This window comes from Nannobrachium achirus (genome assembly GCF_963921795.1).
Source record: "Nannobrachium achirus genome assembly, chromosome: 10".
Taxonomy (NCBI): domain Eukaryota; kingdom Metazoa; phylum Chordata; class Actinopteri; order Myctophiformes; family Myctophidae; genus Nannobrachium; species Nannobrachium achirus.
The window spans coordinates 29,530,986-29,557,295 of record NC_137819.1 but is presented as its reverse complement, the minus strand read 5'-3'; the positions used below and the strand labels follow the sequence as shown (position 1 = coordinate 29,557,295).

The 26,310-nt window shown below is 43.3% G+C and overlaps 2 protein-coding genes across 2 annotated transcripts in view; one reads left to right on the top strand and one right to left on the bottom strand.

Moving 5' to 3' along the window:
• nedd9 (neural precursor cell expressed, developmentally down-regulated 9) overlaps nt 1–13,224 on the top strand; it is a 30,823-nt gene extending 17,599 nt beyond the window's left edge. Inside the window, exons 3-7 of the mRNA XM_080735081.1 lie at nt 6,317–6,415; nt 6,662–6,808; nt 7,956–9,149; nt 10,074–10,163; nt 12,341–13,224. Coding sequence (XP_080591207.1) covers nt 6,317–6,415; nt 6,662–6,808; nt 7,956–9,149; nt 10,074–10,163; nt 12,341–12,904 — 2,094 coding nt within the window. The 3' untranslated portion in view covers nt 12,905–13,224. The remainder of the gene's footprint in view (nt 1–6,316; nt 6,416–6,661; nt 6,809–7,955; nt 9,150–10,073; nt 10,164–12,340) is intronic.
• Nucleotides 13,225–22,261: 9,037 nt separating this feature from the next.
• smim13 (small integral membrane protein 13) lies at nt 22,262–25,172 on the bottom strand. The gene is made up of 2 exons (XM_080734404.1): nt 24,726–25,172; nt 22,262–23,788 (listed from the first exon to the last, which is right to left on the bottom strand). The coding sequence occupies exons 1-2, from the start codon at nt 24,799–24,801 to the stop codon at nt 23,598–23,600; spliced, it is 267 nt and encodes an 88-aa protein (XP_080590530.1). The 5' UTR covers nt 24,802–25,172; the 3' UTR covers nt 22,262–23,597.
• Nucleotides 25,173–26,310: the final 1,138 nt, after the last annotated feature.

The following is a 26,310-nucleotide window of genomic DNA, read 5'->3' as shown; positions in this document are numbered from 1 at the left end:
CACTTTGTGCAGTCAGGTTGGCATTCCAACTCCACCATGCAAATCCTGGCGACTTGGTTATTTTCTATTCATGTGGCATAGGGCTTTGGGTTCTGTGAAGGCACTCTGAGGTTTGGCTCTTTCCGCTCCTCCGGCTGTTTGGTTTGATGCTGCAGCCTCGTCCTCGGGTGACCCTTTAGGGGAGCGAGCTAAAAGAGAGCCTCACAGCTGGCCCCCTTCGGGGCCCCACAGCGAGGTCAGAGTGCGGCACCCAAGGCCTCAGGGCTCCGGGGCTCCACAAAGAGTCTCCTGTCATGGAGGCCAAGGATGAAGCCTTGTACCACCCGTGATCACCCTGTTGTTAGAAGTCCATTTGTCATCCGAGAGTGCCCTTGATTGTTCTTTCCTCACGGCCCCAAAAGGTACGTCAGTTTGTCTCTCACACTCCTCCACACAGACAGTGGTGCCTCTGGATTCCCCCACCCTCTGAGTCAGGCAATGAGGTCATGGTGCTTAAAGATGGGGTGGGGTCAGGGTTCAAAGGCCTCTGCCGAGCCTCTTATCTACTCCTACCCAGACAGCCTTTTTATTTCTCACTTCCTAGCTCCTTCTATGGGCAGGCACTTCCTCCACGCGTTTCATACATCCAAGCATTCCTCCTCTTGGGCCTGCCCACCGTAAAGATGTGTAAGGCAATGACAGAGGGACAAATAAACTCCCACACAACTTAAGTTCGGCGTAGTAACTGCTACGTGTTTATAGACTACACTGCAGACAGGGTACGGCGACTACCTTGATAAGGTTCTGCCTCTGGGAAGTTACCAGGTCATCCGTTATTAATGGCCTGTTGGTTCGGTTCAGGAACCATATTTATTTTCACTCTAATCACGTGCAGAACGATCTCGGCACCAGATTAATGAATTATCCCTTCCTGGAGCGAGCCCACTTCTTCAGACACTCCATTGTCACAGTTTGTGATGAATCACCGGTCTGTGAGCTCTGACCGCGGGGCCAAGGTCATAAATCCATTGTGCTATCGAAAGCATTCTGCTCTGCCATCAGGGGCGTCACGAGGGGGGGGGGGGAAAGTGGGACTGAGTTACTAGGGCCCAAGGTGGAGGGGCCGCAGCGAATCCTTGTACCCAGGGCCCAGAATTTAGTGCGACACCCCTGCTGCCATTTGCACACTGGGAGAAACTCCCCGCCAGGCCTGCGTGGTTCAGAGCTGCAGCTATGAAGGAATACCAGAGAGGTTGAGGGAGGAGACGGGGCAGGAAATGCTTTGCTGAAAGGTAACATTTTCCCCTATTAAGATCTATATGCGGACAGGGGTCTTCCTGGACATTCTTCTGTCTCCTGTCTCCATTTTTGGTTACTTTTCACAATGTAGATTATCATCTCTCTATAACAGCGTTTTGTCTTTTAGAAACAGAGTTTTGATTATTTATTCCAACGATGACATTAAAACAGTCTTGTCCTGGGTTTAAGAAGCCTCTTTAAAGCGAGAATAAATGAAGAATCCGTATGTCCTTCCTCAGTGCCCCTCCCTCATTAAGCCAAAATAGCTGATCTTCAAGCTCACAGCACGTAATACACTATGAGCCTGTAGATCTGCTATTTTCGGCATGTGACACTGTAATACCCCCCCCCCCCCCCCCAAACACACACTCTCTGTTTGGGTTTGGCCACTTGCTCGCATTATGGAGACCGAGGCCACATAGGATTCAAGACTTAATTACCTGCATTAATTAGTTTGGCACGTTAATAGGCCAGCGCCGCTCCAAGCGGTGGAAAAGAATCAATGCGGCTCTGAGGAGCACTCCAGTTCAGGCATGAGAGAAAATAGCCTGGAACACTGCAAGCTATATCACTCCTACCATGATTCAGCACAGCAGTGCAGGTGTTTCTGAAAGAAAAGGTTAGTGTTGAACATAACTGGGCACTGAAGAGCGACTGTGATAGACCCAGTCATCCCTTGGGTACTACTGTATAGTGAAGGCAGTTGATTCAATTCCAGAAAAATGAACTAAACAACATTTATTTGGTGCAATAAAGCACTCTTTCGCATGTGAGCCCTCAGTGTGCGAGTGTTTTTGTTTATTTATTTATTTATTTTATTTATTTTTCTAGTATCTACTCGTTCTCTCAGCACCTGCCCAACTAGGGTTGGATGTGCATGTCATCTCTCCTTTTTTTCAGTTGATTAAATTCCCTCACTTTTCTTTTGTCATACTTTTTTTTTGTGACCCATAGCCACTTAATGCTAAAACAACAGCTTTGTGCTGACAGAAGCAAATGGCAGAACGGGGGGATGGAGGAAGGTAACAAGAAACGGGTGATTTGTACTTTGTCAGCACCTGCAGGATGGATGGATAAGGGAACAGTGGTGATGGCCGTGCAAGATGAGAGATGAGGTGCAGGGTGGAAAAGGTGAATGGATAGATGGATGCAGTCTGCTTTCAATGGGGCTCAGTTGTCACCTTGCCAGCAATGTCATTGTCACCGTGTTCTTTCTGCAACCTGAACTTTGGCGAGATCGTCTCGTTGACTTGTGTTGTCAGTGGGTCATTAGATGAGACGGAAGCACATTTGCGGTGCACTTCATAACCGATGAAAAGGTGTGAAGTGATCATATCCTGTTGATGCTTGCTGTACACAGAGACACTATCTTAAACACACACACACACACGCGCACACACGCGCGCACACACACACACACACCACACACACACACGCACACACGCACGCAAGCGACACTTCGCTGTTGGGCAGGACCATTACTTTTCAGGAAAAACTAACCTGTGTTCCTGAGTCCAATGTAGTTATTTTATTTAGTGTCAAAACTCAACTTAAACACATACTTTTCTTTTTTTTTAAACATAATTTTTATTTTGTCACGTGCACAAACATTCACAGGGTCAACATTTTACATCATTTTCATCTTCATATTACAGTCCATTTCAATCCTCTGTGGTGTAATTCTTCCGGGTTGTGTATTCAGTCCATTTCTCCCATTTTTCAAGAAACGGCTCCTCTTGTATCCTGAGTCAATGTGTAAATCTCTCCATCACATAAATTTCCTCCACAATGCACAGCCACTGCTCACAAGTTGGGGAGTCACTTCTATACCACAATCTCGTTATTGTTGTTTTGCTGGCTGCCAGCAGCACCTTGACCAGATACGATGTCGTCTCCATGTGTGTTTTCAAGTTTCCTAGATATAATACCACACTTGTCTTTGGTATTTCATATTTCAATATCTACTGACCATACTTCATCCCAATATTTGTCAATTTTTGGACAGTTCCAAAATATATGCTCGTGATCAGCGTCCATGTTTCCACACAGTCTCCAGCATGGTTAGCATTGGTTAAATATTGATAAAAACCCACACAGACACCCTTAACCACTTTCAACCTGCTGTCACTAGTTTGGGTATGTCATTAGGCACATGAAAAGAAGAAATATGCCGATACGGTTAAGGTTTCTGCCTGACAGCAACAATATATACAACAATATATACTTGCATAATATAGGCTAACAAGCCTGTGAGGTAACTGTTTGTCTTAAAAGAAGAAAAAAAAAGAACGCTATACACTGAAATCCCCATCCTGCCCAAACCTGAGCCCAGCAGGATGCTAAGCAAACATTGTTCTGCTGAAAGAGCTATGAGTCATCCAACCTGGTATAGTAACAGGAGTCTCAACAATGCTCCTTTCGGACTCCTCATGGCACAACGTGGGATCTGATCCTTCATTAGTCACTCACATCATCCCCTTATTCTGACTCCTCCGTGCTGGAATGCTAAGAGCCTGTCACCTGAGTGGGAACAAGTGTTTGCTCAGTCCCCCGGCCCTCTGTGATGACATCACCCACTTTTTCCCTTTGATCGACCTTCCCCAAACGTCTGTAAAAAGAACCGACCGCCAGCGGCCCCGGTAAATATTTACCCAGCGGGCAATTATAGGAGCGCCAAGTGGCCCTGACGCACGGCCTGCTGGGTAAACAAGAGGGCAGAGATGTGAAATAAATGAGCAGTGCGTGTCTGGCAGTGGCTTAGACGAGGAGGATGACATCTACAGTACATGTGGTGTTTCCTTTTAAAGATGCGAGTAGGAATGGCCAGTTCCAAAAAGAGATCTCCTTTTGTGCACGCATGGCAGTGTGTGTGTGTGTGTGTGTGTGTGTGTGTGTGTGTGTGTGTGTGTGTGTGTGTGTGTGTGTGTGTGTGTGTGTGTGTGTGTGTGTGTGTGTGTGTGTGTGTGTGTGTGTGTGTGTGTGTGTGTGTGTGTGTGTGTGTGTGTGTGTGTGTGTGTGTGTGTGTGTGTGTTCCCATATCTTTCTAATCTGCACAGTAAAAATCCTTACTTTAACACTCAGGATCTTTCATTGTAAGTCCAATACACAGCCAGTTCTAGGTTGACCTTCTTCTAGCTCTGGGCCTCTTCTTTGTTGCTTTTGAAAAAAGCCTTCTTCCATGGCTGGTGTGTCTGGTTACGTGTTCTGGGAGCTTTACGCAGCGTGTGTGTGTGCGTGTGTGCGTGTGTGTGTGTGTGTGTGTGTGTGTGTGTGTGTGTGTGTGTGTGTGTGAAACACACGTGAGAAGAGGAGAAAGGAACTACAGTCAACTCTCGTCTGGCTGCTTCATTTCAGGCACCCGGCGGCTTGACGCATTTAAAGCCTATAGTGAATGTATCAGCGCTGAGCTCAGAGGGATGATGTATGTACAGACAGGAATGCCAACAATGAACACCTTAACTCACCGAGGTGATGTTCCGATTAGACTTATGAGAACCATATGGACTACTGGCGTTCCGGCCCTCCTCAACAATAACTCCGACTCAGATGAATGGCATTCCTCTCCATGCTGGGACACTCATATCCTCATTTTTCCATTCCTCTCACTTACCTCTCTTAACTCTCTCCATAAATCTTGTTCAAGCCCCCCTTCTTTACCAGCCCACCCCTCTCTCTCTCTCCCCTGTCTCTACACAAAGGCATGATTAATCCTATTCGGAGCTGGTCAGCCTCGTGCCAGGGTTGCACCTCCTATCATTTGACTCCGAGGAGGTATTAGGATATTAGGTCAGCTATACAGGGACTCAGAAGGGGTTAGTGAAACCGAAGTCTCATGCCGCCTCCCTCGAGTCTCACTCTCACAGTCTCTCTCTCTCTGTCACTCTCTCCCCCCACCTCTCTCCCTCTCTCTGCCAGGAAGCTCTGCTGTAATATGGTTCCCATTTTCAAGCCCTGTTTATGAACCCTGCTTTCAGTTCCACTGTGGTCATAGTGGAGTTTGGGGGCAAAAGGGGAAGACTGGGGTTGGTGGGGGAGGAGGTCACTGGTGCTGCTCAAGGGAAGAGACATTCCAGACATTCCTCTGTCTGTCTGTCTGTCTGTCTGACTCTGCAAGGAGGTCTACTCTACATGGTCCTCTGTGGGATTCTTTTTGGTCCTTTTGTGAGGGGAGGGGGGGGGGGGGGGTGGAAAGACTGAGATCATAAGATTAGGTGGGAATGATAAACACTGACAGGACAGAGGGAGGGAAAATGTGACGGAGAATAAACAACAATTCACAGGGCAGAAGCTGTTGTTCCAACTTAAAAAAATAAAATAAAATAAAAAGTATGACGTAGCGTAGCCAAAGGCCAAGCCATCTAGGACAGGGTCTGTCTGTATGTAGCCTATACTGTAAATGTTCCCTCAAAAGTAGACCAATATGCTGTATGTATATTATTGTATATTATTAGGTCTACAGTAAAGGCAAATGTAATTTATTACAATAATAATAATGAATATTATAAAATAATAATATGGAATTCATGGACTGTTAGAAATGCAAGATTATGACAGATTTCCTGTGTCAGCATCACAGTTCATCTGGAGGTACCATATCCATGTAGTTCCTTGTATTTAGTTTAGCATTTCAGCATCAACAATATATCTTATGTCATTCCCCACATCGCCCTGCTCCTGGCCTCCCGATTATCGCACGGTTTGGAGGGTCCTCCACAAACAGGCTGAAACATGGCACAGGGACGATGTGGAACTGCCTCCGTTGTCAGAACTGATTTAACTCAGATGTAGTTACTTACCGTTGCCCGGTCACTTGAGGACAACGAATGGGAAACAGCTACGCACTCGATATGCCAGGCAAGAGGCACTAGGGTTTTTTAGAGGACTTGAGGAAATGGTTAGACTTGTTGATGTTGAGCGTTTGTGAATGTCTTCAGAACTGTCGTGCACCAGCTGCCTTAAGTCTTAAACAGCAGCCCTGACCGTTTGTCTCTTCTGTCTCTGTGTGTCTGTCTCTCTTGCCCCTGCTGTGGCTGGACAGGTGGTGACCCCAACCAGAGTGGGACAGTCCTACACCTACAGCCCAGGCCAGCACAACCAACAGGACCTCTATGATGTCCCTCCTATGAGATCGCAGGGGGTAGGTGTTTCATGATTCGGCCTGTCCCTCCGATCTTTCTCTATTACCGTATGTAACTTGCATACAACACTTTGTCATACATGTTACTTATCGTATAGTCACTGTATAGTGTAGGTAACTGTTGATGTATGACAATTTTGCCAAGTCATTTTGTACAATTACAGAGAACCATAAACGCACTTTGGCCTTACTTGTTCAGTATGCATCCCCGTTTCCAGTGTTTTTATTATAGATATTTACTTTCAGGTGTATGATATTCCACCTGGTAAGATGGTGGGATCACCTTACCCTGGTCAACATGGGAGTGCCCAGAGTCAAGGAGTCTATGACATCCCCCCGTCCCAAATGGACCCCAGGACACAAGGGGTCTATGACATACCCCCGTCTACAGAAGTAAGAGAACTGCTCCTGCTCCACAAATGTACTAAAGTTACCACCCAAATGAAAGGGAACGTCAACCGGACACTGGATTAATTTCTGTCAAATAAGCTCAAATTAAGGAAGTGGTGGTAACCACGCATGTCCGGAAAAGGTTTGCATGTGTTTATTGATACAGTTCCTCTTAATTAGCTGTAATAAACCAATAATATGTCCAGTGATCATATTTATGACATTCTTGTGGCTGCTCTAAATGAGAGCCTTGCCTGCCAGTAGTGTTCAACCAAAACTCAAAGAGAGCCGAGTACGTTTCTCTGCCTCTGAACCATCCAGAGCGATCCAACAAAGGAAAGTCAAGGACATAAATGGTCGCTCTCCAAACCCTCTAGGATTTCAACCAGACTCCCAGACACAGCCAGGCTTTGGGCCATCAGTTTGTTTGTAATAACCTGAAATATGCTGGGACCTGTTATTTGCGTCGTTCCTAATTACAGTCTGGGCAGGCCTGTCTTGCCGTAAAGAGTGGATTTCAGGGCTCATGGAAATCACTTGCAGTCCACCATTTTATTTATCCCATTGGACTTCTGTGCCCTGTGCCATGTACGTCATAACACATATTCAGCATAGTCAAGAGCTCATAGTTATTACTTGGTGCTTGTGTGCCGTAATGACACTGAATTTAAAGGAAGGAATCAGGGGCGTTTGAGGTTTGCAAATATGGTATCTACATGACACCAGAGAGGCCTTTCACTTCCTCTGTTCTCAAGTGCAACTTACTCTAGCGTTGGTTTGCAAACGATGGACTGTGACCCATAAGTGGGTCACAGCAGGGGGCCAGGTAGTTCTTTCTGTGATGTTGACATGACTTCTTTGTTTCATTTCATCATTAGGTATGTTTGAAGACTGAAGAATTGAATACTTTATTCATGAAAAATGTATAGAAATATATATTTTTTAAATTATCATACTTTTCTGACATGGTGATGATGATATTGAGAATGTATTGTTTCTGGTACTGCCAAAAATATTTGGTGGGTTCTAGGCCAAAAGTATATCCAAAGTTCAGTATCCACAAAAGGTTTGGGGAACCTGAGTATATTTGATGACTACAATTTGTTTTCGTGCATTGTGTATACAACATCTAACGTTACTCTTTTAACAGGTGTACTCGGTGCCACCCTGTCGAAGCAACCCCGCTCTCCAGGAGGGAAACTACGACTTCCCCCAGCCTCACAAACCAGAGGGCATCTATGACGTCCCCCCGCCTACCCTCGCCAAGACCACCCAGAGCCCAGAGTCAAACTATGACTTCCCCCCAAGCTCAGAACTCTCTGCCCATCATCATCACCATCTCCATCACCCCGCCGCTAATGACAATGAAGGCGTTTATGATGTGCCTCCCCCCGCCCTTCTCTCAGCCGCAGGATCGCAAAGAGATCTATACGACATCCCCCGGGGAATGCAGCACACGCAACACAGATCGTCCCCTGTGCCTGTGGACAGAGACCGAGGCAAGGGCATATACGAGATCCCTTCCCAGGACGCCCGGGCGATGGCGGACGCGACGGACGGCGTCAACCGTCTGTCCATCTCCAGCACGGGAAGCACCCGCAGCAGCATGTCCACCTCCTCGTCTTCCACGGGCTCCAGCACCGAGGGACGGCTGAACCTGGACCTGGACTCGGCCGTCCAGAGGCTGCACCGGCTGCAGCAGGCCATGGAGGCCTCGGTAGGAGCCCTCCAGACCATGGTCGCTTCCCCGCACTGGAGGACGTTTCCCTTCATGGAGCGCCACGCCAATGACGTGCGCACGGTGCTGGACCGGGTCCGCGCCGCCCTGGGGGACTTCCTGGTGTTCGGCCGAGGGGCCGCGGCGAACGCCACGGCTCTGTCGGACCCCAGCCTGCACAGTAAGCTCAGGCGGCAGCTGGGGCGGATGGAGGACTCCCAGCTGATCCTGCTGCAGACCTACCAGGCCCTGGAGAACTGCGGCTGGGCCCTCAACGCCCTGGCCTCCTGCGGCTCCGCCAAGCACCACAACAAGAGCGACGACCTGGACCGCTTCGTCATGGTCTCCAGGACTGTGCCCGACGACTCCAAGCAGCTGGCCTCCACGGTGGGCAGCAATGCCGAGCTGCTCTTCAGGAGGGTTCCCATGGACGGCTCCTTCTCCAGGGGAGGCACGCCCGATGGCACCGTGATCCACGCGCTCACGTCCCCTTCCTCGGACAACGACAACTACGGCAGCCAGACCAAGCCCTTCCCCGTGTCCTCCAGCCAAGACAAAGACAATATGAACAACAGTGAAAAGTGTGTTAAAAGCTGGATGGAGGACTATGACTATGTGCATCTGCAGGTATGGCTCCACTCTGTACCAAAAACCGTATGCACCAAAAACCGTATGCACCTCAGAAGATTGTGTCACTATGTTAGGCTTAGGCCATTTCCAAAATGTAATATGTCTGTGTAGTCCTACCGCAATGTTATTAACGCTTGAAAAATGTTACTTTGTGGGGGAAGGGGGCATAAATCTAAGAATGTTCTAAGAACGTGCATAAACAGTTGATACTTTTTTAATTGATGTACGTTATTATGATTAATTGCTCAATTATTCAGCTGTTATGGTTAGATAACATAGAAATTGTTATGCAAGCATACAATATACACAGCCCTGAGGGTGGGATGGGAGGCTGGGGGCGATATGGTCTTATCTGTGAAATATTGTGGAAGACACGCTATTCAATATATCAGTCCAAGCCGCCTCAGCAAAATTCTTTCCAATCCTAAAATGTCCCTTGATAGCCTGAATTTAAACCATTTCATTCATACCATATGGCTGTTCTATAAATACTGGCCAGGTGTTTATCTTTGAGTCAGTCAGCTTCTAGCTGCTTTTTAGACCTAGAAATGATGCTGGTCCATTTAGCTTTGCTTTATTTATTCTCCATGAGTTTATGCTAACTGCGGATATTGTCACTGTCGGGCAGAAATCTCCAAGTATCAAATTTGTATGTTTTTTTCGTAAATTAAAGCCTTACTTCATCATAGCAGATCTACAAGCAGACGTAGATCGGCTATTTTCACTATTTTAAATAGTTTTTAAAATAACAAAAAGGAAGGTTTTGGACAAGGTTTCCACCCGACAACGACGAAATGTATCTTAATCTCAGTAGCAGGGATTATATCACAGGTTGAGCAAGGGTTTGTTTGAGCGTGCTCACATGGATGCGATACAATGTTGTTTGAATGCCCTTTTTCACCTATTCTTCTGCCTTCACAGGGCAAAGAAGACTTTGAACGTCAGCAGAAGGAACTTTTGGAAAAAGAGAACATTATCAAGCAAAGCAAAGTTCAGCTGGGCCAGGAACAAGTAAGGCTTCCTCTTTTCCTTTCTCTCCTTTTGCCTTCTAAGCTATTATATAGATAGAGGATTTGTGCCCTGTATTCATTTTTCCATTAGTCAATGTTCACAAAATAAATCTGACATGCAGGTTGACTTTTGGGTCATAGGCTCAGTGAACTAAACTCTCAGAGAATACAGGCTTTGAGGAATCAACTATCTGTAGCCTGCTGTTCCACAAGCACTATAGGGCAGATGGCACCTCATGGCAATACATATAGTGGAATATGGGAATCAGGAGATTAACCTTTTCACATAATCCCCCTCAAGTGTCCATTTGATGGGCAGAAATGGCATTTATTTATCACTTACTATGTAGGGCTTAATTTGTTTGTTAGTGTGGTTGCCCCTGCAGGGCAGCCAGACTATAGAACTTATCTGACTTTATACCATCTGACATCTTCCATCGTCTCTTGAGTAAACTTTCTTCCACAGTTTTGGTGGCACACACTTGGGCCATATGTCAAATCGACCGGCTTCATCGGGACACGCATGCGTGCTATTTTGCTAAGAGATACGTCGTTAGTTTAATTTATATCCATTTTTGAATTAATTTTCTCCATTGACTTTAATTAAAGTTTAAACTTTTCCCAAATATGGAGATAGCTGACATCATAGATGTCTGACATCATAGACCACATGAGACTGACACAGTGGGCGCGTTCGGAAATGCGCACTCAACGCACTGGTGTGCTATGTTGTCGTTCGTTTATTCGGTGCACTTGGTGCGTTGTCGTTCGGAAATCCAGTGCGCGGCGCACTGGTGTGTTGAGTGCACGCACTCACCAACCCTACTCAGAAGATGGGGTTAGGCAGTGTGGTGCGGTGGTGCGGTGTTCTGATTGGTTGGTTTTCATGGCCGTGTCTCGAATGCTTCTCAGCTGTGAACAATGGAGGAAAATGCAAAATTTGCAGCATTTGCAGTAAGTCGTTTGGCCTTGATAGTTTCACACTCATTAACGTGTAAACTAACAGCAGGTATGCCAATGTTACATCTCCTTTCAATATCAACGTTACGTTAGCATACTTAGCAACTGCTGCTTTTCAGAAAGTTTGCCTTCAGAGTTCAGAGTGAAAAAGCACACAGCTGCCTGTTAAAACTGGTCGTTCGTAAATAAGCCACACTGAACGCACTCTCCAACGTCACGCCCACTGCACTCACTACACTGAGCACACACCCGGTGCGGGTTTCCGAACGCACCCATAATGTCCATATGGGCTTTCCAAGATATGGGCTTAATATTGATGACATCAGGGATCTCCATATATGGGCATGAAAGGGACAAGGACTGACACAGAGATATCCATATATGGCCATTAATTTATTAGTGATGGCTACGATTGCCTTCTAAAGTTTGTGTATGCGACGTAGCGGTCGATTATCTCCCGATTAGGGAGTCTTACTGGTTTTCCCCATTGACTTGAATGGAGGCCGGGGAAAAACCCAGGGAAAAACTTCCTATGGGATGATGTAATTAGACTGCGCTCTACACGAGAGCCTGTATCTCACAAACTAATTGTCGCTAATGGATCAGAAATATTTTCCAATTCTAGGACATCCATGCGCGTCTTTTGACGGCACCAGTGCGCGGATCGGGGCGACGCGGAATATTCTATGATTTTTCAAAGGTTGGTGAAAAACGCTCTGAATCCTGGCCGTCAACCGGGAAAGCATCTGTGTCATTTTAGCTTTTGGGTATATACTGTATATAGCAACATACGTTTTTCAGAAAACTCATAATGATTTAGAACAGTGGTTCTCAAAAATAGAAGATATACAATCTCTAAGGCTCAGCGTATATCAACAGTGTTTGAATCATTTAGATTTTTCTTTTAGGTCCGCGGCCGAATACATATCATTTTGGGTGTCCTTGGCACAAGGTGCCAGCGGTTGAGACCTGTTGATTTGGAACAGTGGTTCTCAAAGTGGATTTCAGGGACTCTCAAGGTTCCTTTATGGGGGTCTAAATTGACCCTTACAAGTCTGTAACTTTGACAGTGTACAAATGGAACCAAATGGACAATTTTGGTCACTGTCAAAGTTAAGGGGAGACCTTCACATTTTAAAGTTTGAGAACCACCGATTTAGAAGGGGTTTGTAGAATCGGCCTGGGGTCTTAACGGTTTCTCTCTTTGACTCTTCACAGATCAACCAGTTCAAACAGCTGGAGCAGGAGGTGACCAAGCCAGTGGAGAACGACATCTCACAGTGGATCTCCCACCACGGCTCGGCTGGAACCTCGTCCTCGCCCTCTGACTCCTCTTCCTCGCCGCCGGCCTCCCTGCAAGGGGGCGGGGCCCATTTGTGCGGGCGGGACCGTCAGCTGCTGAGCTTCTACTCGGAGCAGTGCGAGCAGCACTTCGTCACACTCCTGAACGCCGTGGACGCCTTCTTCAGCTGCGTTGGCGCCGGGCAGCCTCCCCGCATCTTCGTGGCTCACAGCAAGTTTGTCATCCTCAGTGCGCATAAACTGGTCTTCATCGGTGACACTCTGTCCAGGCAAGCTACTGCTCCCGAGGTAGCCAACCGGGTGATGAACTCCAGCAATGTTCTCTGTGACTTATTGAAGACTGTGGTGGGCGCGACCAAGACGGCCGCCTTGAACTACCCCAACACAGCTGCCGTCCAGGAGATGGTGGACAGAGTCACCGATCTCTCGCACCATTCACAGCAGTTCAAAGAACAGCTACTGCAAATGGCCTCTTTGTGATCTCCAGTCTAGTGACTCACACATCGGGTTATTGGTTATTTCACCCGGACCCCTGTGTGAACATTTAACTATATATTGCTCTTCGTTAATTGTGAGTGTCTTTGGATGTTGTAAATAGTTTTTGTTCTTTCTGTTCTGTAAATATTTGCTCTATTTTTTGTGTAGATTGTTTTCTATGATTATCGTATGAATATATAGATACAGCATCGGTGTCTCTATAGAGTAACTTGGACATATTTTCATAACATTCCTGTTGCATATTAATAAGCACCTTATGAGATGTCCTATTTTTCATTTTTCACCCATAGAATGTTGTTGATGTCCCTACTGCTGGATATGACAGTAGATAAATGTGTAAATCATTTGATGTCAGTGTCAATGGGGGGGGTGGGGGGGGGCTCACCAAGGACAAAGTAAAGTATTGTTCTTAATGATATGACTGTGTCGTTTGATCTCTCTTAATAACATATGAAAACCCCTGCTGTAGAAAACGTGTAACAAGTTAACAGCAGTGTCTCCTTTTGCCAACAGTAATTCATGTTTATTAAATACACATTGAATGCGGTGTGTTTTTGCACCAAAGAAGATGCCATTTGGGATGGATGGTACACAGTTGAGTCAAAGTAAACTTGGACCAGAACTATGACCGAAATGAAGATTAATTACGCAAGGAACAGTGGTTATTTTACCAACTGACCAGACCTGATGTAACTCCCTATTGTACTACGAAGCCTGGGGTGTGTGCCAATGCCAAGTTGCCAACACACAGAAAGTTGCCTTGGATGTCAGAGGACAGTGGGTACAGTATGTCCTTGGCATTGTCAAGTAGACTAGACACCTCCTGTCACAAATGTTTTATGTTTAGTTAGACTAGGTCACACAAAGTGCATTTATCAATAATTATCTTAATATGTCCTGTCCTGTACTCTAATTATCAGTGGACATTTGCATATTTTCAATTTCAGGTCATGCCTGATTGTTAGTTGTACCTCATCAGAGAGGGGCGGATTAAAGATGAGGCTAATAGGATTTTTCTGTAAACAGAATGGGGTTGGCGGAAAGGTGCCAAAGTACAACCCCTTCACTTGGCCACTGGAACATCTGATATGACACAGGTTGGGAAAACAGTGAACAACACATCGTGACACATGTTCTCCAGATCTTGATCTGACAACCGCTTCTTAAAAAGTTACCCTATTGGCGTAACACAACATTCTGTAGCTTAGTGTAGGAAATTGATAAACCATGTACAATACAATGACTTGGCATCCTTTACAACAGAAAAACAAAGACAGTTGAGGGTTTGTTGTGTAATGCAAACAGGCTGCCGAGTACAACATACACTCTTAAAATGAGTGTTTTGTTTTTAATTAACACTGAGGACTTTACTGTGTAGAGGAGTTAAAGGAAACAGTTTTTTCCCTTCACCTTTTGTCTCACTCCCTCCTACTCTCTACAATCTGAATATAAAATAGTCTTTCCCTGTGGAGCAGCCATTCTATAGATAGATGTCACAGTATGAAAGAGAGATGCCCCATCCCATGGAGAGACGTCCACCCCTTCAGCTCCAAATCAGAAAATCTCATTAAAATCCTCTAAAGAACACATGGACTGGCACTTACAAGCAATCTTAACTGCTTTTATTATCCATGGCATTCCACAACTGGTGCTCTCCTGGGAGATGAGAGGGGAAAGGAATCTGCCATGGAATGACTTTTAAAAGGGGTCTCGTTTAACCCTGGGCTGTGGGATAGATAGATGCCATAAATCATGAGTAAGATGTCATTCTCAACTCTGATTCTTAACTCTGGCTAACAATCTCAGATTCGCTTCTTGTGGCTCCGGGAACAAGTGAGAGAAATGGCTCTTGGCTGGAGTTAATGCTTGAGACCTCGGGAGGGCTTGATGAATCAATGAGCTATTTCAGGCTTGGCAACCGCAACCCCTATTACAGTCTAGGGCAGATAGTCCTGGACTTGGGGGGGCAGAAAAACAGTGGCAACTTCATTTTATCTGTCTCAAAGGGCAACTCACCAAACAGCTCTCTGGGTCACCATAAAACCAACTTAAAACTAGTATCCCTATTTTGGGCATGTCATTATGGCGAACATTTGCGAAAATAGATTTGTAGATAGTTTTGGCATACAATGGGGTCACACTTAAATAGTTAAGGTGCTGCAAAGATATTAAGTTTGAGGCTTGATTTATTTCTTATTTCTTTTCACATCCCACCGGAGTAGTTTTCTCTGAGATGCTGTCTAGTCACGATGGGAAACAATGAGCCACTGGATGGAAATGTACAGTGATATACACCGGGAGCTGTCCAGTGGCTATCAAAAAGCTAACTTGTCTGTTGAGCGAATTAAAACAGAAAGGTCATTTCAAAGGCAATGCTGTGCTATGCCTCAAGTGGATGAGAGAAGGAGAACTTGGTTCTCACTATATATATAGTTAGAAGAGCAGTGGAGAGTCAATGTCATTTCCTTGGGTTACCACAATCATTTCCTGCAAAGTATTTGCAGGCTCTAAAATTACAGCTTTCTTGCTCAGGACCTCCTCTCTTAAAAAGTGCCCAGCTACAGACAGTAGCTCTTATAATGTCTTAGAGATCTGAGAGATATGACATTATTGTTAACATGTCTAAAGAGAGTTAGGCCTAAAACTCAATTTACTCTTAAGGGTGTTTCTCATTTTCATTATCTGCATAAAGTAGAGGTATGCTGGATAGGCTGAGGCCAGACATGTAAAGTACAGTAAACCACAGTGTGGTTTCTGAATTAGTTTAAAACACATGAACACTGGCCTTATTCTGGGCGTATCGTAATAGGCAAACTTCAGTGAAAATAGCACATCTACAAGCTCACCATGCATCCCGTTGCGAGGCAGGGCTATTTTCATTCATTTATAGTACAACCCAGTCACTGGAGAAAATGTGGGCATTTTTATACGTACAAACCAACATTACTTTTGATTTGGCTTTTCTGGTTTTTCCTCACAATTGTTAATTGGCGTTTGGTTTGTATTATGTTGGTGAGATTCTGAAGAAGGCTACGGTCAAAACGTTGGTCCAATAAATATATTTGTAATTGCAAGGAGAACTTGAGGGTACAATTCTATTTTTATCGATACCACTGTTGGGGAAGTTACTCTGGAAGTTTAAGAAGTTTAAGTTACTCTTTACTTATTACTTAAGTAAAGAGTAATATTTCTTTACTTCTTACTTAGCATCCAACGTAATTATAGTTATGTTATAAGTGGTGTAAAGTAACTGAGAGCATTACTCAAGTACAAATTTGAGATATTTTTACTTGACTGGAGTTAAGGCACAGTCACACCTCACTTTTATTCTATCTATGAGGGCGAATTCTGCCATTGCATTTCAATGGGAATAGAGAATTTTCTTTACAGGAAGCAAACCGCTCTATTCCCATTGTAATGCATTAGCACAGGGGTCTTCAATGTTTTCAGGCCAAGGAAAAAAAGTTTTAAATTATGAAAAGAAAGCTTAGGCTTCTGAATCCTATGAGATTAATAATTTTGTTGTCCCCTGAAGACTACAGAGGAAAGAACTTTGCCTGGAAAACCAAAGGTTGGTGGTTCAAAATCAATGAGAGCATTTTCTGTCTTTCACTGTCTTGTATGTCATGACTTTTGAATAAAGGGTTAAACAAAATGTTCCTCCTCTTAGGAAATGGCACAGCACAGAGGCTTTCCACCTATGCTTTCCACCGCTTTCCTCCTTTGTGGAAAACATAGGTGGAAAGCCTCTGCGCTGTGCCATTTCCACAAGAGGAGGAACATTTTGTGGATTTTTTTCAACTTTTTTATATATATTTTTTTTTTAATAAATCTTTATTCAAAAGTCATGACATACATGACCATTTACACTACAGTAACACTACTAGCCCCCATAAGTCACATCTGCCCATGAAAGATTGTGGTGCATCTTGGGAAAAGGCTTATTGTGTCTAAAAATACATATTTAGACACTTGTATGCATGTACCCACTGAAATCTAAATAATTAAAATTGCTAAAACGATATAAGTAAATAAAAAAACATTTTAACACTCATCTTTTCTTTTCTCTGATTACAATCTACCCTAGTCAATCATAGTCACTATAGGCCTAGTTATCTATAGCAAGTACCATAATCATCCATAGTAAGTAAGTAAGTAGGCTACCATAGTCATCTATAGTAAGTGCAATAGTCATCCTCAGTACCAGAGCCATCCATAGTAAGTACCATAGTCATCCATAGTAAGCAGGGGCGTCACAAGAGGTAGGAAAGTGAGACTGAGTTACTAGGGCCCAAGGTGGTGGAGGGGCCTTAATTATTTTATACTTTAGCTATTGAAAAATAGCAGATATACAAGCTCACAGCGCGGCACTCGGTGCCGCGCTGTGAGCTTGTATATCTGCTATTTTTTAGATCTGCTATTTGAATAGCTAAAGTCATGAAAATGTGTGCAAATCTTTGAATAGACCTATATGTATTTTTTAAGCGAACATTTGTAACTCAAATTTTATATTCAAAGATTTTCATGATTTTTCAAAAATAGAATATATACAAGCTCACAGCGCGGCACCTTAAAGCACAGGGGCCCCACAGTGAATCCTTGTACCCGGGGCCCAGAATTTGGTGCGACACCCCTGATAGTAAGTACCACATTCATCCAGTACCATAGCCATCCATTATATAATTAGAGAGAGAGGTCAGTCAGTCAGTCAGTCAGTAGGTCAGTCACAATGCATTTCCACCTTTATCTCTTCAGCAACTGATCCCAATTTTCACATGGCATTGGCCATTAGCATTATACAGACGCTGACGGAGCCCGATTTTCATTTTTCCCAAATTCAAGCTATTTATTAGCGTTTCTTCACCACTTCTGTACAGCACAGCCTGTTCAGCTCAGCCTGTTGTCAGGGTTACGGTCTATTCCTCCAGGCCATGGGATCCCATAGCCCCACACACACCTCTCTCACAGTTAGGAATGTTGCAGTGAAGAGACACACATTCTCTCTCTCTCTCTCTCTCTCTCTCTCTCTCTCTCTCTCTCTCTCTCTCTCTCTCTCTCTCTCTCGCATGGGTCATGCATGCACCGGGTCATCTTCCAACGGGTATGGAAATCATAAATACACTCCTCCATGGGCTGCTCCTTACATTATGATGCTCCCACATATTCTCACGCACGCACCAGTTACAGTAACTTTCCCCACAACCCACACATATTTTGAAGCACATATCTTTGTACGGGTAAGGTCTAGTTCATATTAAAGGGATATTCCACTTTCAAAAAAACTTTTTGTCATTGTATGGTCTAATAAGGCTTGTATGAACACCCTGAACAGTTTTTAATTGTCTTCATTCAATATTTAGATATTTGATGTAAATGTTATCTGGCCCTCCAGGCTCAGGGCCTCTCCCCACACACACTCATTGTAAATTCAAACTCCATTTTAACCATGATAGATTCATTAAAAACACCCATTATTTTTTTCTGGTGACTCATACTACCCTCCTGATACGTGAGCAGGCCGTGTTTTTTCCATAACGTTTTTTCATGTATTTTTTATATATTTTTATTGTATTTAATTTTTTCCATTTTCCCAAAGAATTATTAAAAATACATGAAAAACGTTATGGAAAAAACACGGCCTGCTCACGTATTAGGAGGGTAGTATGAGTCACCAGAAAAAATAATGGGTGTTTTTAATGAATCTATCATGGTTAAAATGGAGTTTGAATTTACAATGAGTGTGTGTGGGGAGAGGCCCTGAGCCTGGAGGGCCAGATAACATTTACATCAAATATCTAAATACTGAATGAAGAAAATTAAAAACTGTTCAGGGTGTTCATACAAGCCTGATTAGACCATACAATGACAAAAAGTTTTTTGAAAGTGGAATATCCCTTTAAGTACCATATACTTATAGTCATCCATAGTCAACCATAGTCAGTACTGACTAGGTTGACTATGGTACTGAATATGGTATAGTCAGACTCAGTAGGCTACCATAGTAAACCTAATATGACCCTTTTTGGTTTATGTCAGGTTGTATACCCACATCATTGTTGACTCACTGACACACAAAGATCCCTCAAATGAATTGAAGTACCGACTGACAGCAGGGAATATATGTCCATAATTTACACACACACACACACACACACACACACACACACACACACACACACACACACACACACACACACACACACACACACACACACACACACACACACACACACACACCCTTTTCCCCAGTAAACTCCCTCGGAAACTGAACGAAGCTGTCCATACTGTACCTATACACTTCTAATTAGCTTTACTACACTGCTGCCATCTAGTGTTCAAATACAATAACTCACCATTAGTGCTCAGGTAGGGCCTATAGCACTGGTTCCCAAACAGTGGGTCGGGAGGGACGGATTAACCCCCGCGAGGACCCCTGCCCTGGCCGATCATTTTTTTAGGGCCCCTCCACCATAACCCTCCCTCCCGACCGACATGCACTATACCCAGCACAGATTTTAAGCCATGATGATCATCTGTGGGCCAAGAAAGCACCTGTAGACAACAGAAGAGGGGCCCACACATTTGATTTTTAATAGTAAATTGTCAATGACCACGCAACCCAGTTCCCCCAAGGGCCCCTGAGAGCCAAGGGCCCCTGGCAACTAGCCTGGCTTGGCCAGACTATACTAATGCAGCTAACTAACTGCAGTATATACATCCCCACCTTGTTTTAACATGGGTGGATTGTTTAGCTGTGCTAGGCTACCTGGCAACGGCCCCACCGGCCCAATGGTTAATCCAGCCTGAGACCACTTTACTAGAAGTGTTTTTTTCCTCCCATTTCTATTATTCTAGCCTTGGAAAAAAAATGTAAATGTTAAATAAGAGAGATGTGCCAAAAGAGCCTGAGATGTGGTATAGTGGTCTAATGATTTGTTCTTTGGCTAGGAGGTGCCATGTTCAAACCCCTTCCCATCTTCCCATAGTTCCATGATGCACTACTTTGGAATTTTCTATGAAACATATACATGGGTGACTCAAAATGTCTTTATGAATGCATAGGCGCCCACACATTCTGAGTTATGCTCTGTTGGAGAAGCTCTTAACTCATCATCAGGAGGTTGTGGGATCAATTCCCAGAACCATCACCACTGCAACTGACACCGATGGCTTGATTTTATTCTCCTTTAAAATGCCATTGTCATTGACAATGCATTGGGCGCTTAAAGTTAAATATTTCAAAAACTGCAGTTTATTTCAAAGTAAAAATCTCAACCATACATGTCCACGGTAAGGTGGAATTTTTGAATTTTGAATCAAGTCGCTAAGTTAAAGTATGAAGGAACAGTGAGGTGCCAAAGTTATCAGATGTGGGCACTGGACACACATGCTTGAACATTTTACTTTGAAATGTTTTGTAGTTTTGGAGACATTTAACTTTTAAAAGTTAAATCTGAAAATGTTGGCACCTAGCTGTTCCTACATACTTTAACCAAGCAACTTAATTCACAATTCAAAAATTCCACCTTACTGTGGACATACTTGAGATTTTCACTTTGGAATAGTTTGTAGTTTTTGAAATATTTAACTTTAAGCGCCTAATGCATTGTCATTGAAAAAAATCTAACAATCAGCATGCTTCGATGCAGAGGTGCCAGTAATGGGATGAGTCAAGAGCTTTTACAACTAAGCCACCCAAACACACATACCTTGTGTGCCCACTGCCCAGTGCATTTTCAAAGACATTTTGAGTTACTCATGCATATCTTTACAAAGAACATTCCAAAGTACTCCATCATCAAACTACAGGTAGACTGGGGTTTGAATATGGAACCTCTCTCTGCTGAAAGTCAGATCATTAGACCACTCAATCCCCGCGAGGGCCGCTGGTCGATAATTAAATTATCCACCATTAACCCCCCCCCCCCCCCCCCCCCGACCGACCGACGTGCACTACCCAGCTCGGATTTTAAGCCATGATGATCATATGTGGGCCAAGAAAGCACCTGTAGACAACAGAGGCGGCCCACACATTTGAGTTTTAATTAACGTATACATTTAATAGTAAATTGTCAATGCACATGCAGCCCAGTTCCCCCAAGGGCCCCTGAGAGCCAAGGGCCCCTGGCAAAGGCCCCACCCGCCCAATGGTTAATTCAGCCTATGGGTCCCTTTATTTGTTTCGTACATTTTGTTTTTAATTATTATTATTTCAAATGTTTAAGAATTAAGACATGTGTCGCAAAGCAACGTACTGTGTGGTTGTAGATTGCTATTTTCACTAGTTTGGGTCCCTGGCATGTCTGATTTCTCTTTTGGGTCACCTGAAAAGTTTGGGAACCACTGGCCTACAGTAATGTAGCAGGCCAGAGTTCTTCAACGTTTTTCATACCGAGGACCCCTCAGCTGAGAGAGAGGTGAAGCACGGTCCCCCACTACATACATTTTTCAAAATGGGCCCTGATCAGAGATGGACAGGGTACTCGACCCCAGTACTTGAGTAAGAGTACAGATACTCCTGGTCAAAATCTACTCCACTACAAGTATAGCATAGTCAAAATGTTACTCTAGTAGGCCTGCCTAAGGGTGCCCTCACACCAAAATACCTATGAGAGTGGAATCCGCGTTCCGCCAATGCATTTAAATGAGAGTGAAGCGGTTTCATGCCAGCAGAGGATTTCTGCAAAAAACGCTCCCTTCTCATTGAAATGCATTGGCGGAACGCGGATTCCACTCTCATAGGTATTTTGGTGTGAGGGCACCCTAAGAGTAAAAAAGGCTACTTGCTTTTAAATGTATATAAGTATTCAAGAGTACATGCTTTTACAGTGCATTTCAATTGCCATCGGAAATAGATCGAGAGCCCTGCTGCCGCTGGCGAGCGGAGGGGGAAGCCACAGACACGGCTAGTGTAAGAGCAGACAATTGCATTTTAGGGAAGAAAAAAAGAAAACAGCCAACCTAAAAATACTCAGTACTTTTCAGCCTTCATAGAAATGTACTCAAGTAAAGTAAGAGAACCACTGGTATAGAGGGAAAAGGGACTAGAGACCCCTGGGTGACCCCGGTCAACAAAGTATATGGGACTTTAGTGATTAACCTCTATAGCAAGGGATATGTCAAATAAACTCCAACAGGTTGAGCAGGCATTAAAAATAAGTTATTCTTTCCAATTACATGTAGACATGCCAAACAACTGCCATGTGCATGTCATAACACATCAAATGTTCTGTAATCTGTAGTTTTATTGCCAAGACATTAGGACTCAGAGACAGCAGGTGGGCATTGTCATCAACTGGGCCACACTTCAAAACATGGAATTTAATTTTGACTGGGTTTGAGAATGAGTCACTCTAATTTTGGAACTGTTAATGTAACCCATCATTATTCTTATACTGTATCAGTATTACAAGACCACTTATATGAAAACATCTTTGTATTTTTTATTAAATATATTTATTATGAAGGTAAATTACAGCAAATACTAAAAAACAACCATTACAATTCTCTCAACGAGATAGTTATCCAATGGAGCCACGACGACTTCAAAACATTTACAAGAGTATTTGTTCATTTTAAATGCTTGAGTGCTAAATGATTTCTGCCAGTAAAATGATGCAAAACAAATGTTTTGTTCACCTGTTGGGGAGTCAAGCAAGTAAGCCTCAAAGAACTAAGCTCTGGTCAGCCTTGTTTTGCTCTGTAATGTAAACCAATTTATTGTTGGCAATACAAAATAATCAGAGGCCATGTAGTAACAAACAGCGGATGCCATCTATTCTAGACAGGCACTGGTACAGACAGAGGCACAGGACACAGGAGAGGACATCACAATACAAGTGCAGGGTTTCCCACCCCCGCAGTATCAAGCCTTGTTAGCCACTCAAGGTAGGCAGTCAACACTGCATACAACCACTTTAACATTACCAGAGGTCTAAAATGATTCCTTTCACTGTCCTTTTCTCTTGGCAATTCAAAATATTTATTTTGAGTGTCTAGAAGCAGCTGTGAGGAAAAGAATCACAACACTATTGGAATGTAGCTCTGGTAGTTTGTTTTCTTTCAGGGGACGTTTAACCATATCTATTGGTTGTGACACTCTTGCAAAGTAATTACTTTTTCATTGCACTTATTATTACAAGAATATTTCCCCCAAAGAAAGTTTTGTTGTCAGTTATGCAAACTGCTTCTTTCGGCATTTCCTTTGTACCCAGTTCTAGATAATGGTCTAGATAAGCTCTACACAAATTATACAACGTGTACGCATATAATTATGATATAAACTTGTAAGCCATGTGTCTTCTTGTGACGCAGTAACAGCAGCTGGATAGTTAATGAAATGGTAGGTCCACACACAACTAGGAAGATACATGTATACAGACTGAACAGGTGCAACAAAGAAACAAATGGCCAGTCACTCAGATTGTTTATCCCTTTGAATCCAGAAGAGTTGCCCGGTCAGTTTAAAGTGTCCTGGTGAGGAGGGCTGGCTGAGCACTGACTGATAACAAGGTCCTTAGGTAGTGCAGAGAGAAGGCGTGGATGGGTAAATCGTTCAAATGATCAGACAGACAGGCCATTTAACATATTCGGTTGTCGTGAAACAGAGGTTTCATGTGTGTGTAGCAGGTAAAAAGAGTGATGGTAAACAGTAGACCGCTGGGGTTGGGGTGGTCTATGTAGTGCCTTCCGGAGCAACAAGTCTTTGGCGTGCAGTCTTGGGCCGGTTGCGGACAGCAGCATGAGCAGAGCGTTCACTCTTTGTTTCGGACGGCTGAGTTTCGGCCTGCGGAGAACCGGCATCCCCCAGTAGCTCACGCAGGAACTTGAACTTGGACAGGAAAAGCTGCCAAACTACATACCAGCCTGCAGGAAGGGTCAGAATAACAATTGTGAAAAACCTGCTCTCAGAGCTGTATCAACACTGTTGCATGTCAAATAAAGAATGGGTCAGGTAAGGTTTACAAAAAGAAAATGACATGAATGATGTATAGATAAAATAAGAAATTAACAATAGACAAAGTAAATATTTAGAAATGACACAAAGCAATGTCTAAATCAGTCAATTCCAGATATGCTGAAGAAGGTGGTGAAGGGAGCTGTGTAATGTCTATGCAGTGACTCTCCCTTCCCCCATGGCTCGATAAAAATAGAAACTCTTTTGAAATAGAATCCAGTTTAGGCAAAGCCATTCAACACACCGTGTCATATTCTTCACCAGACTCTTACAAACTGGACTTGCTGACTGTGCTCAAACCACAGGCTCGACTTAACTTTCTAACGTGGCTTCTTGCCATGCGCTACTTACATAATGTAAAGTGGTTCCAGTTCAACGTACATAGTGTATTTACAAGAAATGTAGCCAGTGCTGTAAAGTAACTAAGTACATTTACTCAAGAACTGTGCTTGAAGATATCGATTATTATTACAAAACATGCATTTACCACTTTCAGACCTATTTACATTAAGGCCATTTAAATGATGCAACGCATTGTGAGCTTGTAGATGTGCTATTGTCAAAAGATTTTGTATACATTTTAAAACTTCAAATGGGACATTCTGCATATGACTACTTTTACTTTTGGTACTTTAATTACATTTTGATACCAATACTTTTGTACTTTTACTCAAGTAGACCTACATTTAGAATTCCAGACTTACTTGTAACAGAGAGTATTTCTATGCAGTATCATACTTTTAGTAAATAAATGTAGTACTTTTTACACCACTGGTATCTACAAGCAATAGGTCTAATAGCCGGTGAATAAATAAGTTAGAAACAAAGATAAAGAAACAAACTTACCAAAAAGCATGAAGAGTAACGCACACACGATTGTGGCCACAATGACCAGCACTGTGAGCCCGACACTTTGCCACATCTTAGCTGAGCACTTAAAACCAAAATATCATAAGGAGAGAATTATGTAAACGATCATGTATGTCCCTCTCTCAGAACGGTGGTGGGCTTCTCAAAAGGCTAGCATTTGTCACCGCATAGTTTCCAATTCGAGCTAAGTTAGCTTGCTATCCATCCATGAGAAAAGACAAAAACACCACATCACAAAGCTCCCACTAGCGTGTTAGGTAGCATCTGGCTAGCTAATTAGGCAGCCTGTCATGCGATCAAAACCAATCAAAGTGGTGCTACCGTGCATTAAACCACCGAGACACTGTCGCTACATAATTGCAACATAGATTTGTTGGCTCCCACAGAGATAAGAAGCACAGTAACTAGGTTAAGACAACACAATCGGCGTCATACGATGACATCTGAAACTGCGACTGCGCGTTACAGGGCCCGATTGACTTGTGGGCCCTGTAGTCCAGCGCTGCTGTAGTCCACTTTTCTCTCAGAAAGCCTGGTGGGCGAGGTTAGTAGTCCACTGGTTCCTAAACACTGGGTCGGGACCCATTTTTGGGTCGGGGAACAGATTTTTTTTGGGGGGTCCCTTAATTTTTTTCGTTTCCTATATTTTGTTTTTATTTGTTATTATTTCAAGACATTAAAAAAAATTCATGATACAAAAAACAAAGATTTAATTAAAGTAATTTCATGAATAAATACAATATAATTCCATAAATTAGAAAATATAAGTTTAAGAATAGCGAAGCTACGCTTTGTGTGCTTGTAGATCTGCTGTTTTTAACTAGTTTGGGCAAACGTCTAATTTCTCTTTTGGGTCTTGAATTGAGCTAAAATGTTTGGGAACCACTGCCATGACAAGTGCATGAATCAGAAGTTATTTGTCGATATTAAAATAATAGCACGGTTCATGCAAATAATATAAATGGAAATATCGTACACTCAATAACTTTTAGTAGCTTTTAGGGAATAATTTGAAACAGAAGTTATTTGACGATTATTAAATCAGCTATTTGCCAAGCATCATGTAAATAATGTAAAAATGGAAATATCTTACGCCGTCTTTTGTTTTAGTTGAGGTTTAGTAGCTTTTTAGCCATAAAACAAAAAGAAAACTAAAATGCCATTCTTTGTTAATCCTGCAGGAGGAGCCATTGCTATGCTCTTCCAGGTTGATAGGCTGATCATAGGCTATTTATTGACAAAGGGGAAATGCAGGTTTTAAATAAAATATATCTCCTATAGTCAATAACATAAATACTGTAAACTACAACACTTGCTCTCATCAGTTCAGAAACCTCCGCACTGCATGGACCAGCATCATCCGGGACAGCATGAGGGACAGACCATTATTTGAAAAGATTAATGTATTTTTAAATTGATGTAGCCTATAAAGGTAAGCACATTTAAAACTAATCTTGCTGTACATACCAGGTGGTATCACTTTTTTTTTTTACCACAGACATTAACAAGGAGACATACACCTCAAAGGCACAAATAAACAATCAGCTATAAAACATTTAAG